The sequence below is a fragment of the Perognathus longimembris genome, chromosome 2, assembly GCF_023159225.1.
Source record: "Perognathus longimembris pacificus isolate PPM17 chromosome 2, ASM2315922v1, whole genome shotgun sequence".
Classification (NCBI taxonomy): Eukaryota; Metazoa; Chordata; class Mammalia; order Rodentia; family Heteromyidae; genus Perognathus; species Perognathus longimembris.
The window spans coordinates 143,386,223-143,402,722 of record NC_063162.1 but is presented as its reverse complement, the minus strand read 5'-3'; the positions used below and the strand labels follow the sequence as shown (position 1 = coordinate 143,402,722).

The 16,500-nt window shown below is 45.3% G+C and overlaps 1 protein-coding gene across 3 annotated transcripts in view; it reads left to right on the top strand.

Moving 5' to 3' along the window:
* Positions 1 to 202: 202 nt before the first annotated feature.
* Positions 203 to 16,500, top strand: part of Hipk2 (homeodomain interacting protein kinase 2) — a 179,921-nt gene continuing 163,623 nt past the window's right edge. The window contains exon 1 of one of the 3 annotated variants that reach the window (XM_048340320.1): positions 203 to 409. In XM_048340320.1, coding sequence (XP_048196277.1) covers positions 391 to 409 — 19 coding nt within the window. In that variant the 5' untranslated portion in view covers positions 203 to 390. Of the gene's footprint in view, positions 410 to 10,962; positions 11,895 to 16,500 lie in introns of those variants that run through there. The other 2 variants (XM_048340322.1, XM_048340321.1) reach the window with 2 other exon arrangements.

Below are 16,500 nucleotides of genomic sequence, written 5' to 3'. Positions count from 1 at the left end.
GCTGAGCTGAGCTCCGGCCGGGCCCTGGCCGCCGCTGCCCGCCCCGGCTCCCGCCCTCGCGGACCCGCTCGGGGCCGCCGCGGCCGCCCGGCCCCTCGGCCTCGGCGCTCTGTCCGTCCGCCCGTCTGTCCGTCCGTCCGCCCGCCCGCCCGCCCGGCCGAGCCCCCCGCGCAGGGCCCGGGCCACGGCGGCGGCGGCGGCAGCGGCGCGCCCGGCCCCCTCCCCCGGCGCCGGCCAAGTGAGGCGGTGATGCGGGCGCTGGCGGCCGCGGCGGCGCCGGGAGCGGAGACACAGGCTCAAGATGGCAGATTCCGACTGAGGCTGAGGGGGCCGAGCTCGCGCGCCGCTCGCCCGGCTCCGTGGCCATGAATCGCGGACACCCCGGCTCCGATGGCCCCCGTGTACGAAGGTAAGGGGGGGCGCGGACCCCCGCGACCCCGCTCGCCCGCCCGCCCGCCGCCGGCCCCCCGGCCCGCCGCGGCCCCCGCAGCTTTGTTCTGCCCGCGCCCCGCGCGCCCCGCGCCCCTCGCCGGCGGACCCCTCCCCTCCCCGCCCGGCCGCGCGGGCTCCGCACCCTCCCGCGCCCCTTCCCGCGCCCCCGCCCCGCGCGCCCGGCCCCTCCCGCGCCCCCGCCCCGCGCGCCCGGGACGGGACCGGATCCCGCACGCAGCCGGGTGGAGGACGGTGGGGGTGCGGAGGGGGGTGTGTGCCCGGGTGGGTGGGCTTCTGCCCGGGGAGAGGGGGGACGGGGAGGGGGGGCCCGCGCTCTTTATTTATTCGTGATCCATGAAGGGGATGCGGTTCGGCCTCCCCCCCCCCACCCCCCTTTACCTCTAGGACGGTCTCCGTTCTACTTCTCGGCCCTCTCCGGTCCCCTTCCCGGTCCTCTCCACTCCCACCCCGCACGCACCCCTTTATGCCTCGCGAGCCTCGGCCGTGGGGAGGGGTGGCGGCTGTGGTGGTGTGGGGGGCCGGGCGGCCGGGGGGGTGGTGGGGGTGATGGTGGGGGTGATGGTGATGGTGGTGGTGGTGGTGATGGTGGAGATGAGGAAAAGTCCATTTCAGACCCGGGCAGAACAATGAAATGGGCTGAAATCTCCCCGCATTCGCGGGTGGGAAGCGAGGCTGTAGTTTGGTCTTTCAGGTGGGGGGCAGGTTGGAGACGGTTTTTTTTTTCTGGATGGGGCTTGGATAAGACAGGACTGTGTGTGCACCTTCACCTGGCGTGGGGTATTGGGGTTTGGGGTTGTTGTTTTTTTTTTCTTTCTTTCTTTCTTTTTTTCTTATGGTGTTGACTGGCTTCAAGAAGAAAGAAAAAAGGTAAGGCAGGAGCACACACACACATTTGCCTGGTACACACTCTTTTCCGTTTCTCTTCAGTCAGTTCTCTTCAGTCAGCCTCCAGCCAGAAATCAAGCCCGAATCAACTGAAGTTTTTATATACTCTTCGATGTGGTTTTTGTGTGCTTGTTGTAGTAGGAAGGGTTTTTCAACCAAAGTGTGTCGGATTTATTTCCAGTCATCTGATCGTGAAGATGTTTCCCCGCATGAAATCATTGAAATTACAGCCTTGACGTACTTTTAAGCCTGGGGTCCACTCGGGCTTTCTTTCGGTTTTATTCAGATATTCGGTGGATGAAATCACAAATGAGAGGGGAAAGGGTTTTCATGGATCCCATAGGAGGGGCAAGAGCAAGCTGTAATCCTATAAACCTAGGGAACAGTTGTGGCCAGTGAGAGAGATTGCAGTAATAGTTTTATCTCTGTTTCGTAGGCTGATTTAAAAAAAAAAAACTTATCTGAAAAGAAAATCTGTTATTAGTTCCAGTGCTCCAAATGAATTAGGTTTCTGGATGGAATAAAGTTACCGGGCAAGCCCTGGATAACGAGGCTGTAAATAACCTATCGACTGTAAATATTTTTTTTTCAGACTCCCTTAGAAACAAAGGAGCTGTTTAGAAGGCAACAGAGAGATGTTATTCCAGGGGCTTTCCTCTTTGAGTCTGAAGAACACAAGGACTATTTAACAGTTCCACCAAACAAAACAAAATTTCTGATCTCCCCACCATGCTGAATAGAGCGTGCTGGTGGATATGTGGACATGCTCCCTGTCGGGCATTCATTGTTATCTGTATGTAGGGGAGGGGGCTGCAGTCAAAGCGCTCACTGTCTAGAGTGTTAAAATGAAACAGTTTTCTCTTTATTAAGTACCTCCTTGAGACTCCCTCTGCTGGACACTCAGTGAGCATTAGAGAAGGAACTTGGTATGGAATTCACAACTACACTAAGTCGTCTTTTCCTGTTAAAGGGAGCTGAATACATGGGTCAGGATATATTTTGTTAACTTTGTACAGAGCCATCTTGGGACCTGCAGTGTTCTCCTGTTTGCCTTATGCTAAATGCAGATGGAATGTAGGCCAGCCCTTTGTGGCTAAGGCTTGGCGCTCCTATTCTTATTACATTGTTTTGTTTTTGTTGGTGTGTTACACCAGATAAAGAGCTCTAGGTGTGTAAGGTATTGTGGCTTAAGAATAATCACGGATATCAAAGGTCTCAGCTCACAGATTTTATTTGCCAGCCTTCTCTATCCCAGCTCACCTTCCTGTTACCCCTTCTAACTCTGGGCTTTCCTAAATCTTGTCTGTGAACCTTGTTACTCTTGTGCTCCTTAGGTAGCCTTTTATTCGTGAGCCTTTCTGTGCATCTTCTTTTCTGAATCCTTCTCCACATCTCTCCTCCACCAGCCCAGCAAGGCTTAGCCAAAAAAAGCTCAGGCTTGGTCTTCATGAGAGTCAGGCATGCTGTCAAACACACAGGTGACCTTCATAGGCAGGGATTATACTGCAAGGACCTACATTCATGCCCCACTCCCCACTCCCCATGGTGACAGCTTTCAAGACTCCAGTGACCTCCTTTTTACCTCCTTGGTGACATCCTCTGGATTCAGTGAACACGATTTGTACCTTATTCCAATCAGAACACAGGAGCTGTGTGTGTGAAATGCATAGGGTTTTCTTGTGGAATTCTCCAAGAATAGGGATTGCTAATGGGTTTTGTGCTCCTAAAAATTGAGCATGCTTCATCTCAGGAGAAGGTCTAAATGATACATTCCGGGCCTTTCCACTGGAATTGCTCAAATGGAGTGTAACTGTGTCGGGTTGGAGTACTGGATGAAGGCTGGAATGCATTAGGCGAGCATTCTGAATGGCCAGAGATTTAGACAGGAACATTGCTTTTGAAACAAGGCATATTTGATAATGTGAATTAATGAGCAACAAAGTGTATGATCAGTCTTTCAGGGCTTGCTTTAAGAGTAGGTTTATAAACAGTGTACTCATTTTTAGTGGCTGGGTACTGATCAAATTATACTCCTTTTTTAAAAAGGTTTATTTTTTTTAGAAGGTTAAATATTTGCCTCATGAGTATATTTACTCCATCCACTTGCTTAGCAATGCTTTTTCAACATGTAGTACAAAGGCTGGTCACAGAGGTCTTATATAGCCGTGGGCTCTAAATTAGAAGAACCTAAATTCCAAGTTGATTGTGTCTTATTGTACCTGAGATGTGACATGTTGAGCAGTGTTGGCTTATAGCAAAGAACACTTCACTTCAGTCTTTCAAAAACTGTCATGCTGAAGTCATCATCAGATGGGCCTGGAGATACCTCTCTACCAAGATGCCTACCAAGAAATGAGATTCTGAATCATCTGCTCTTGGAAGAATTTGATGACACATGTTTTTAAAATATCTTCTCGTGTTTATATTTTATGTTTTTAAATGAGTAAGTAGAAGTGATTATTTTCCTGCACGTCATTTTAGAATAGTGAGTCAGAATTCATTAATTTAGTCCTTGATTCTGGGCAGAGTGATATGACCCCCAGAGTCAGAGAAAGTGGAGTCTGAATCTAGCCATATGACTGGGTATATTACTTCTCAGACTCTTTTTGTAGCTTTGTAGATTGTACAAGGACACTATTAGAAGCTAGTATATTTAGTAATGTCCATGGCTGTAGTAGGCATTTTCTCAGTATGTGTGAAACCCTCTTTCTTCTGAACTGCTTACAGGCAGGGTGACCCCCAGGGAAAGCATAACCCACAAATAGTTTAGAAAACCAATAATAGCAACATTTCAATGATTAATCTCCTGCTATTTTTTCTCTAGTTTGGGCACTTGCAACAATAAACCCCCTATAGCCACAGAAGAAAGCAGCTTTTTTTTTTTTTTTTTTTTTTTTTTTTTTACCCTTCTGTGACCTTTCCAGAGTCTTTATTCCCATCTAGCATCTGTAGATCTCAGGTAGAGAATTTCTCTTCTGTAGTAGCACTTTTTGTGCTACTTGAAAAATGTGCAAACAGATACTGAAACAGAGTTTCTAGGCTTGCAGCTGTGCACCTGGGAAAGTATCCCCCCTAGTATGAAAGGCAACCCTGTGCTTTTAGCTGGGATCCATTCCTAAACAAGACTGTAGGCTGGGCTAGGACCTTTCCCTGCCCCCCACCCCTTGTTCCACAAAGCCTCAGCTGGGAGGCTCCTACCCAGCCACCAGCCAGGGCCTGCCTCAGGACGCAGTAGATGGCAGAGAGATATAAAGCACCAAGGAAAAGTGGGTGCTTTTTTCAAGTTCCAGATGTTCATGTCCTTTCTATTCTGTTTTATGTTCCTTTGTTTCTCTCTTCTTTCCTCCAGTAGACCACCAGTTTGGGGGATCCACCTTTGAGGTTTACATGGATCAAGATGGTAGGATATGTGAGTGTTTTTATTGTTCTCTGTTTTGGGTATCCTGTGATAACAATTCAGGGTCTTGGGATTGGTATTAAAGACAAGATTGAGAAAAATCCCAGCAGATTTTGAATAGCCACTGATAGAACATGTGAACTCGAAAGGCCTGCACTTGATGTAGTTGCGAGCATACAGCAATATTCCTGTTGAAGAAAGAAAAAGCCAGAGAGTTAAAAACCTGGAAGATCTTTATTTCTCCTCTAAAAGGGGAACTGTATGCTTGGGGTTGATGATGGTAATTATAATTTAGACAGTGCTTTGTGCCATGCACTTCCTACCTGTTCAGACTCCCTGTTCCCCCAGCTCTGCTGGCTGGGGCATATCTTAGTTCATTGAGGGAATGCTTACACCGAATCTGCCCTGTGCTAGGCCCCATGGCAAGCTCTAGGTTTGGAGAAATGATAAAAGACTCTATTTCTGTCTCTGAGGAGTTCAGTGGTATAGGAAGTGAAAGTCAAGACATTTAAACTCAGTCTCCTGGAGGATGGTTCTGACCCCAGATGCAGCAGTTCCTACAGGCTTATGTTTTCTTCAGGTGTTAAGAAGACATTTCTCTTGAAATGTTTTCTTCATTTGAACTTTTTTTTTTTTGAGTGCTTCTGAGTGTCAAAAATACCCACTACAGATTTCCTTAGAAATTTCTTAGACATCACCCCCTCTCATTTGCAGGGGTTTCTGTCTTCCTCTTTCCTTATTAAATTTTATATCTTTGTCTATGCAAATACATTTCTCATTTGCACAAGCCGCCTGGATGCTTTTTGCATTTAGAGTTACAGGCCCTGTTGTGAATGGGCTCTTATATCTTTGTGTGGCTGTTGGAGAACTGATTCCTAATCTTGGTGCCCATCTGACCTCTCGCATTCCAGCTAGTTGTGTGATGGTACTTACTGGTGGGACTAGGTGGCGTGGTTACATAGCAGCATTCGGTGCTACTTCCCAGAAGCAGATCATTCTGGAAGCTGCCCAGATCTGACGAAGACATAGAGAGAGATGGTGTCACCTGTCCCCACATCCCCACCCCCCCTCACACCCTACCTGCAGGAAAGTTAATGTGCCAGACTTGAAATCTTCAGTTTGCTGAATTCTTTTTTCCAGGAAAGGGCACCAGGAACTCCCTCAGTGACCAGTGCCTTATATTCCATTAATGTGATTGTCAAGAAATTCCTGGGTCTAGCAGAAATCTCACTTGCTGCCATTTGCTTGTTTTCTTTTACTCTATTCTCTAGGACCTTTTGTATACTTGGAAATAATTACTGGGTCTCTAAAAAAAAAATCTTTCGCTCTTGTGAACTTCTAATTTCTCCTAATTTAAAAATAAGTTGATGGTGATCAAATTGGAATACAGTTCTTTAATAATGTTTTCATTATGTATGTATTCATTATGTTTCATTATGTATGTATGTATGTATTAGTATGGCGGATACAAGACAAACAACTTCAGGGTTCCTAAATCCTTGGGAATCTCCAGAGGGCAAGAACTGTGTCTGATTCATCTTTGTATCTCCCATACTGGCTGTGTAGATTCTTTAACCTAGTAGGTGCTTCATAAATAGTTGTTGCATTGGCTTTCCTTTTCAATGCATCTTAGTAATAACTTCCTTTTTGACAGTCCTGCATCGGTGACTCATGTTTAGCTCGTACTCACCTGGGCTCTGAGCCTTCATTTCTCTTATACTTGTCCTCATTCTCACTAAGGGTAGTACTACCCTGTACCTCCAACTCTTTTCTTAATCACCTCCTGCAGAGCTGACAAACAGTGCAAAAGACGTCAAGTAAGAGACTTGACCTGCACTGGAATGAAGAATCTTGATAATTCAATGTAATATTAGTTCATCCAGGTTTAGAAAAGGACACTGTCAAATTCTTCAGAGATTCTGAGTCAGCAAAAGCTATACTTGCTTAACCAGGTCTTCTAATTCGGTGAGCTATGTGTTTGGGAGAATGACAGGCTTGCAAAGAGGGAAGAGGGGGGGGGAGAGAGAGAGAATATCACTTCTTTTTGGTCTAAAGCCTATGAAAAAGGAAAAAGATATAAAAGACAGCCTCATTGCTACTGGTATATTTCATCATGATTTTGCTATTAAAAAGCAAGCTCAGAAAACGACTTCCAAAAAAAAAAAAAGTAAACCTTTAAGACTGACAAATAGTTTTATAGCCACTTATTTCTGAACGAAGCATTGAACAAATTTGTAGTGATTTTGGTGGCATTCTGTTTTAACCATTCTTGCCTAACTACTTTTGCCCTGGTAGGTTTTGATTAATTGTATGCCATCATGTTTAAGCAGAATTAAGATTGATTGGTTCTTCTGTGTGTGCTAATGCTGTAGACATATATAAAAACTTTGTCACAGGAAGAATGCAGTCTAATGTATGAGTGGGCAAGGGCATTCTTCCTCTGTGACCCTCGGTGACTGTCCATCAGGAGTGAAAGACTACTAGGGAGCCATCCACAATGTTGGATGGAAAAATAGGTCCAGTCCACATAGTAACAGATTGCATCTTGATGAAAAAGGTTTGCTTGTGGATATTTATCATTTCCCCCACACCAATAGTTCCTTATTGATTCGACTTATGAATTGTTACTCAAATATAAAATGACTTTTCCTAGGGTTTATCATAATAAAAGTGATCCATCATAAATCATGTCAGTTCTGTGCAGAACTTCTAGATTCCTGCATTTTAAGAGTACTTGTGCCTGCAGACTTCTTAAAAGTCATGTGGTAAAAGAGATTTAGAAAACACTGGCTTGTGGTTATGAAAGTGTGTGTGTGTGTCTGTGTGTGTGTGTGTCTGTGTGTGTATGTGTGTGGTGTTTTCTGCTTATTTTATCTTCAATAGAGAATTTATGAAGTTCTGAGGAAAACCAGAATGTAAATTCTTGAAATTGTGCAGAAAGGCAGCAAGTTACACACTCCCAAATTCTAGAGAACTACATCCTTTCACATCACTATGAGACCGGGTGGAAAGCAGATTTCAAACTTGTGCCAAGGAGGGAGAGCAGGTATACGTGGGCTCAGCTTCAGCCCCTGGGCCACTTACATCTGCATTGAGGTCCCAGTGTGATCGCTGTTAGTCATTACGTATGACCTGCACATCAGGAAAGGATTAATAGATACTCATTATGTTCTGCTTACTGAGACTAGGAAGTAGAATGCGTTTCAGAAATGAAAATGGTTAAAATAAACCCTTTCATTTGGTTATGTCATTATGTGCTCCAAAAAGAATTTAAGACCCAGTAAAGGGTTAAGTTTATGGTAGAAGGGGGAATTAATTTATGTAGATCAGTTTCGTAGATCAGCTTATTTCCAGGGAAGTCGGATAAATGAAGCATTCCTGTATAAAGAGACAGCAGAAACAGTCAAAGCTCTTATGCTGGCTTAACAAGGTGAATAAGCAGAGTGTATAATGGAATTCATTTACAAAGTAATTTTTGCTTGGCAGAGTGGTAAGCACAAAATAGACCAGCAGATGAGAATGGTAAGTGTTTGGGATCAGTTGTTGAAAGGTTTAAAAGGGGTTCTAATTCAAGAGACATTTTATGGTGTGGAGAAGGGGACCAATATAATCAAAATGATACTTGAACAAGGTAATTCTTACTGGCCTGGACATAATAGAGGAAAGAGGCAGCTGGGACAAGCCCCGCTGGGAAGCTTGTAGTATAGTGGGAGGCGTCGGTCCCTTGGAGCAAGGTGAGACCTGCTGTTGGGCTTGTGGGAGAGGACCACAGAGAACCCTTACCAGCGCGCCTGGCTCAGAGGGCTCATACATATTTCTTCCTTTTTGCTTTCCTCCTGCACCTCATGGCAGGGGTCTAGGATCAGGGAAGACATAGTTTTGACAACACAATGGAATTTATTCTGTTTTTCAAAGTGTCTGTTCTCTGTAGGCTCCTCACATTGCATAGCATATTCTTTGATCATAGCACAACCTGGTGTGGCCATTATGCATTATTAGTGTTCAGCCTTTGATGGAGGAGGACACGGGGGCGGGGGAGGGGGTTGCAGGCAGAGCAATGAAGAAGTAGCAGATGTTGCAGAGGAAGTCTAGGTGAAGAGTGAATCTAGTGCTCTTCTGCCCCCTGTTTCTGGCAGTGTGCAAGGAACCTCCAGAACTGAGTAGAGTCACGCTGGGCTGTCCTAGCAGATGCGTTCCAGTGTTGTGGCTCGTAGGATGCCATTAGAACCTCTTCCTGTTAACCCCAGAGTAGAGGGAAGCTACCAAGTTCTGTCCTCTGGTATACCCTGTGGTCTGCAGCACCACACTCAGCCCATCCTGGAAGATAGTACTTCTTTTATAAGAGCAAGGCTACAGTGCCTTCACTCCAGTGTTCATCCTGTCGGGAAGTTGTTCCTCCAGTAACTTACTAACGACAACTGCATAGGAAAGAAACAGTATAATGTGATGGGTTTCACATGATCTCAAGGCACTTTTAAGTCATTAAGCAGTGTTTTAAAAAATATAGGTTTTGGTTTTTTTGAGGCCTAGTTTAGAGTTATTCTTTTGACCTGACCATACTCAAAGGCCCACCACTACTTCTAAGCCAAGGACCTGACATTCTGACCCCATGTGGGATCCTGTGAGTTGTTTTTCATCCAGAGCTGGCCCTGAGCTGCTGTGGAAGCATTTCAGTGCTGTTTAGTAACATTGGACAGTGTCTGAGCCCAGGCTTTCTCACAAGTAAGCACAAACTAGGAGCCAAGATTGCCTTGGGCAAGAGGGAAAGACCCCAGCCTGCCACTCACTCCGTTCTCTCTGTCTTTTTTTTTTTTTTTTTTTTTTTTTGCCAGTCCTGGGGCTTGGACTCAAGGCCTGAGCACTGTCCCTGGCTTCTTTTTGCTCAAGGCTAGCACTAGCACTCTGCCACTTGAGTCACAGCGCCACTTCTGGCCATTTTCTGTATATGTGGTGCTGGGGAATCAAACCCAGGGCCTCATGTATATGAAGCAGGCACTCTTGCCACTAGGCCATATCCCCAGCCCCGTTCTCTCTGTCTTTTTGATTTGCATGTCCAAGCCATGCATGACCACCCAACTCCTTTTGGGCAAGGAGTGCGTCCTTGGGTGGCTGACAAGCAGAGCCTCCACAGGCCTTGGGAAGGGTCCTGGAAGTAGGCATTTGGGCCTTCGGAAGCCCTGGGGATGGAGGCAAGAACAGATGGGTGTTTAGCCTGCAAGAATGGATACCCCTTGCCTGATTTATCATCCTCAGACCAGGTATGGCCAAGGCCCTGTTGCCTACAGGCAATGCTAAGAAGGGGACACCTTGCTTCAGATACTTGGGCAACAAAGTTGAAATGTTTCCTGTTGTACAAGTGATGGCTGGCAATTGCTTCATCTCATGTTCTTTTTGCCATTTTCTCCTTCACCACCCCCCTCCCCCCCATACATGAGTTCACCAAGATACGTGGTGAAAGAAGCCTATTTCCCATTGCTGGCGAAGGTAGCTCAATATGCCAGCATGCTCCTCCCACCGATGAAGCTTCTCAGAAAGCCCAGGAAATCTGACAGCTGCTTGGCTTTGTGAGTTTTGGCCAGTGGCATATGTGGCCTTCCTTCCCTCTGTCCCTGATGGCATCTTTCTCAATGCTTTGTCTACTTATTTGCCCACAAAGCCAGGCCCTTTGCCTGCCTAATTCTCTTGGCATTGAGTAGCCAGGGGTGTGTATAAGCCTTGTGGCAGGCACACGGGTCTGAATGGATATACACATGGAACTCTGTGGGGATGGGTTTGTGTAGGGGACTGTTTTGGAGAAGTTCTTTAACCTGGTGACCCGTCACCTGGGTTTGTTAATGTGTGTGGCCTCATCCCCAGAGTTTCTAACTTGTGTGGGCTGTGGTAGAGCCCACGTATTTGAATTTTCACTTGAGAGTCATTGTTTTGGAAGAATGCATTCAGTATGAAAACTCAGTACATATTTAAAATCAAACAATAGGTTTTTGGTTTTGGTGGTACTGAGGAATGAATTGAGGGCTTCATATTTGGTAAGCCATTGCTCTACTGCTTGCTTCTATTGCTCTACTGCCATGCTTCTAGTCCTTTTTGTTCTGGTTATTTTGGAGATAGGATCTGACATTCTTCCTGGGCCATGATCCTTCTAGTTACACTTCCTACACAGCCATGGTAACAGGCATACAACACCTCACCTAGCTTTTTCTGTTGAGATGGAACCAGGCTGACTTGGAACCTTGATCCTCCTGATCTTAGCCTCCTGAGCAACTGGGAAGACAGGCATACCCTGCCACACCCAGCTAACTGTGGTTGTTTTGATGAAAGCTTTCCTGGGATGCAGGAGAATGAAAGCTCCAGCATTGATATCACTTGCATTTCTGCCGCTGTCATGGTGGCTGTGACTTTGGAGAAGTTCAGTATGTGCAGATCCAGCCTCACTTGCGTATCTCTTGTCTGCCTTGGGTGGGTCAACAAGCATTCAACTACTTTCTCTTGATCTCCCAGAGCCAGCCAGTCTGTGGTCCTGGCAGTTTGGCCCTGGGGCCCCAGAACAGAATGAGCAGATAGCATTTTCACAGTAACATATTATTATTAGCTAGCATTTAAGAGCTCTGTGATGTTCTCCGTTTACAGAAGAGGAAATTGAGGCTTAGCGATATTAAATAATGTATCCAAGGTCTCCTAACCAATAATTGGTAGAGTCAGAGTTTGAACTTGAGTCCACCTGACGCTGGAGCCTGCTCTTGTCTTGACAGGCCAGCTGTCCTACTTCTTCCAAGTGAATTAGGGTGTTCCACACAGTATTCATTCAGCAGAACGGATCTGGACCTCCTTAGAGATGAGTAAACTGGAGACCACCAGTGCTAGACTCTTATTATCCCAAACACAAATGTCCCGGAGCTCTACTCTTCATCTGGCCAGATGAGGCTGTGAAGATAAAAGCGTGTGGCTGGCATGTGGGAGAGGTGTGGTCTGAGGGGCAGACACACTGTGTAAGTCCCTGTGTCTTCAGCCAAACGGATGACATATCTGAGAATGATCTTATTAAGACCTCCAGGGGAAAAGTATTATGAAAAGATGAGCCTGTCCACGTAGATTGAATAAGCGCCTGATATTTCCAGATCTGTTCTAAGACTTCATCTGTGGGTTTCATTGCACCCCTGTGGTAAGTTGCAAGGCAGGCTGTACTGCCGCTGTGTTTTATAGACATGCAGAGAAAGGAAAGAAAGCATGCACCACCTCTGGGGGCAGAGCTAGGATTGGCATTTGGAGTCCAGCTGGCACCCTGAACCCCCAAGTTAATGCTGCATAGTTGAGACTTCTCAAACCCTGCTAGAGAAGGAAGTGAAATTTGTAAATATGGCGATCATTCTCCAAACTTATGGTTTTCATTTCAGTCGAAAATCTTAGTATTTTGAAACACATGACATTGATTTCTGATGTTTTTCATAAAAGGTAAGTTGTGGCCTAGAACAGTCTGGCCTGAAAGGTAAGACTTGTAAAGTTGTGCCCAGGTAAAGGCAACCTGGCCACTTAAAATTTAGCAGCGCCTTTAGGGCAGCCTAGATGAGTCAGAGTTAAGGCCCTGTTGTCTGAAAGCATTGAACAAGTAAATGATGGGGGAGGAGCCATGAAGCCATGGGAAAGGGAAAGCTGATTAGACAAATGGAATGGGACAAGGTGTTAGCAGTTTGAAAAATCTCCACAGACATCATCTCAGTCATTACCCTACCAGAAATCCTACTGAGTATGTGCGAGATTCAACAGAACTCCACCAAGCACTGACCACAGTGTGCCACAGATTGATCTAGATGCTGAATGTACAGCAGCACACTAAAGCAGAAAACCCCCTGGGACCAGCCTGCCTGTTAGTAAATAAAGACCAAGAATCTACTTTTTAAAAAGCATAAAGGAAATAGAAGCAAATATACATTAAACCTCTTGGAAGGATGAAATTTTAGGAATAGAGTTCATAGATAAAATCACAGAGGAAAATACCATTAGTCAATGTAAACGCTCCCCAAATGTGAAGGTTATTTCTGGTCTTCTATCGTGAATTATCCCTTAGGGTGATTTTATACAATCTTAAAGTTTAATCTGAATTTTAGGACTAGTTTGCCAAGTTATATTTACACAGCCAAGGGAGTTGAACATTTGTCAGGCTTTAGATACATATTACCAGGTTTGTTTAGTCTCCAAAGCACTCTTGTATTAGATCAAGCCACCTAAAGATTTAAGCAGACCCACCTTTTCATTCTGAAAGTAACAGTGTTTCTTGCTGCTGTTGGGCTGGGCCCTACTCTCATTCTTTTTTCTCCTTAAGTGACACGTCAGTCCCAGGCTTTCAACACCACCTCTATCTGTCATCTTTACCCAGACTTCTTTTTTAAGGTCCAGAATAATAAAGCCAACAGTAAACTTGACATTTCTACTTAGATGTTTCATATGCATCTTAACTTTTAACACATCCAAGGGGGTGGGGATCTTAGTCAGCCCCCTGAAATCTATTCTAGTTTCAGAATTCTTGGTTTCCACACAGTCATCCATGACTTTGTTTTACCTCACATGCAGTTAATCACCACATGGTATAGCCATTCTTGTTCTCTGCAGTCGTATTCTTTAAAGTCTCTGGGATTACTGATTTAGTGAATAAGAAACCTGTATCTCCTCTGTTTCTCCTACAGTAGACACAGGTTTAGTTTCCTGTGAGCTTTCAATTATGTTTTTATCAGCTGATCAGTATATATAACATTAGGTAATGGTTGCTGTATGTTGGTAGGTGTTGTGTGTTAGTTTAACATTACATATACTGGTGTAATGTTGTTTTATGGGTGTTTCTGCTTAAAGATAACCTTATTTCCATGCTGTTGACTCATTAATATTGAACTCAGAGCCAACCATGCTGTAACTGAGGCCTGAACCAGCTTATCTCATAATGTTTTCTCGTAAGCATACACAGGAGCTTTAAAACACATCACGCTGAGCTATCCTGAACAGCAAAATCACAAAACAAAAAGCACGAAAGTACAAAGGAAGGTACCAAATGAGGTGCTGTTTAAGAACTCTTATTCACAGTGGGAAAGCTGGAACAAGAAGACAGAGGAAGGCTTGCTGGGCCTCAGGGGGGCATGCACATGTGGGCAGCGCCACTTCTGTTCTGCACATGCTTGAGAAGGACTGGGAAGGACTGGATGTGCCCGAGTATTGATTTTGGAGTTGCAAACAGATTTCAGAGAGTAGGTGAATTTACACACACAGAATCCTGATTAGGGAAGATGGACTGTGTGACGGGCCAGCCCCATTCTCTCTACTGCCATCCCTAGTCTCAGGTTGGCAAACTTTTTCCTTAAAGGTTCAGATAGAGTAGCTCTTTGGGTCTGGACCGTGATGTCTCCACCACAAACGCACCACATCCCTTCAACTCCATAGCTGTCCTGTGAAAATGGCCTGGGTGATGGATAAACGAGTAGGTAGAGCCATGTCCTAGCAAAGCTTTAGTTACCAAAAATTAAAAAACACACTTTGGTGGAATCAGGCCCTCGTTAACCCACTGTGTAGTCTGTAGTCTCCTCTGAACTGGCTTCCTGACTTGACTCCCCTTGCCCTTGCCCTTGCCCATACTCAAGCATCTTCTAGCCTATTTCCCAGAGTGATATTAAGTGCAATTAGATCTTATCATCCTCTCACTTCAGATATCCAACTGCTTCCTATCCACTTCCAATAAAACTCCACATTCAGAATAACATGCAAGCCCAGTCAATTCTCCAGTCTCATCAGATGCCAGTCTGCCCCTCACTGCCCCTCACTGCCCGGCCCCTCAGTGATTCCTGCGCCAGTGCTCTACGTAATTGCCTTCCCGCCTTACGTACCTGGCCCGCTGTTACTCATGCTGCAGCCACAGGCAAAATGTCCCTTCAAGAGGCCTTCCTACCCTGCCCTGTCAATCAGGCGGCCCTTTCTGATCTCAGAGCACCCCATTTTTTTTTTTTGTTTTTTGTGTTTTTTTTTCCTTCACAACCCTTAGAATTTTCAGGAACATATTCACTCAGGTCTGTTAGTTTCCCCCAGCAGTCAGTTTGCAAGTTTTGTCAAGAGGAGGTGTCTGTGCTTTCTCTTGTTCCCCATGTCACTGCCGTGCACATTGAAGATGCTGCCTAAGACGTGCTAAATCCGCGAATGATCTTTCTACACAGTTCTGCTCATACAGATTCTCGTAGATGCTGTGGTAGACACTTGTCACACAATTAGAATGTATAGTGTGTCTCCTAAAAGTGACAGTGATGACTTAAAACAAAAGTCACCCTGAGAAGTGAGTTAGCAAATGGTTGGGAAGGCGCGTCTTCATTGTGATTCTGAGGCAGACACCCCTGCTAGCTTCGTTGTGATTCTGAGGCAGACACCCCTGCTAGCTGGTAGCTATCTAGTCAGTTTTCTCCCTGAGATGGGAGTGCTGGGTAAAGTCCTGCTAGATCCCCCCCACTCCCCCACCTCCCCAAGCTTTTTGGAACTTTGTTAATGTGTCTTCATGTGGTGGGCGGGCAGTGAAGTGCAGTGCGCTGGAAGAGGCATTCAGCGCCCTTTTAAGAATTGGCTTTGCTCCTGTTTCCTTTCTCAGACCATCACCCGTCCCTCTTGGGCCTCAGCTGGTGGTTTGTTTCTGTAGCTTCGCGACCATCTGGGGAAGAAATCTTTGATTTCTCAAAGAATCCTGTAGGCAACCATGTTCCAACTTAGAGACTGTTGTAACTCATTCCAAGAATCCTGCGTGCCACTGATGGACATGCCACTAGGATATTTTAGGAAGATGACACATCATTTTATGATGGACTTGTGTGGCTTATTGGGCATTTTAAAGCCTTATTTAGCCTCTCTTATTACAAAAACACTTGTGTGAATTAGAGAAAATTCAGGCAAGCAGAGTCCAACAAGTACAGACCCTCCCACCTCCCCTACTGAACACACATTTCTTTCACACCCTTTTTCTCTGTAGATACTCCTACTGTTACACCTTTCAGGTCTTTTCCTGTACATAAATACCTGTAACTTTTTAAGCAAAATGTTACTGTTTTTTTCATTTAGTAATTTTTAACTATTTCACTGAAGTTCATCTCCTTTAGTACTTTGTTCATATTCAGGTTTCTAGTAGGGCCATCAGAAGTCCTTTGAAAGTGGTATATTAAAATGGGTGTTTAAAGGATACCCATCAATGAATGCTCTGTGTCCTGCTTGGCTTCCTTGTAGTCCCTTAATCCTGCATAGTCTCTTATGAAGAACCAGTCCAGATGCCAGTAAAAGTTTCACCTGCCCAATGTGTGGGTGGTTGAGTTGATTTTCCTATCCCCTATTTCCTTTGTCTAAAGTCTTGCTAGATTAAAGTCCATTGTTTTTGGCCAAAATACGCTAGAGCTAATTTTGTGCACTCTGCTTTCTGGAAAGATCTACCATTGGTGATATAACCTTGCCCCTCACGTAGGGCTGCAAAGGACCAAAGTGATCTCTTTGGAACTTTGTTGTGGTGTAACTTTGCCATACAGACTGTTTACTTAATGATTGTAGCACTCAGTGGTCATTCTTGTGTGAAATCAAACATTCTCTAGGCTTTGTGAACTAGTTTTATATTCCCTCATCCAGTAAGGCTGACTGACCTAGAGTTCTAACTGGCAAAATAGGATCATTAGTCAAATTTGCCCTTTAGTTATTGATTTCTGAAGGTTTAACAACCTTTTCAAAAAATGGCAAAGGAGCTTTTTTCTGTTGCTTTCTTTTTATCA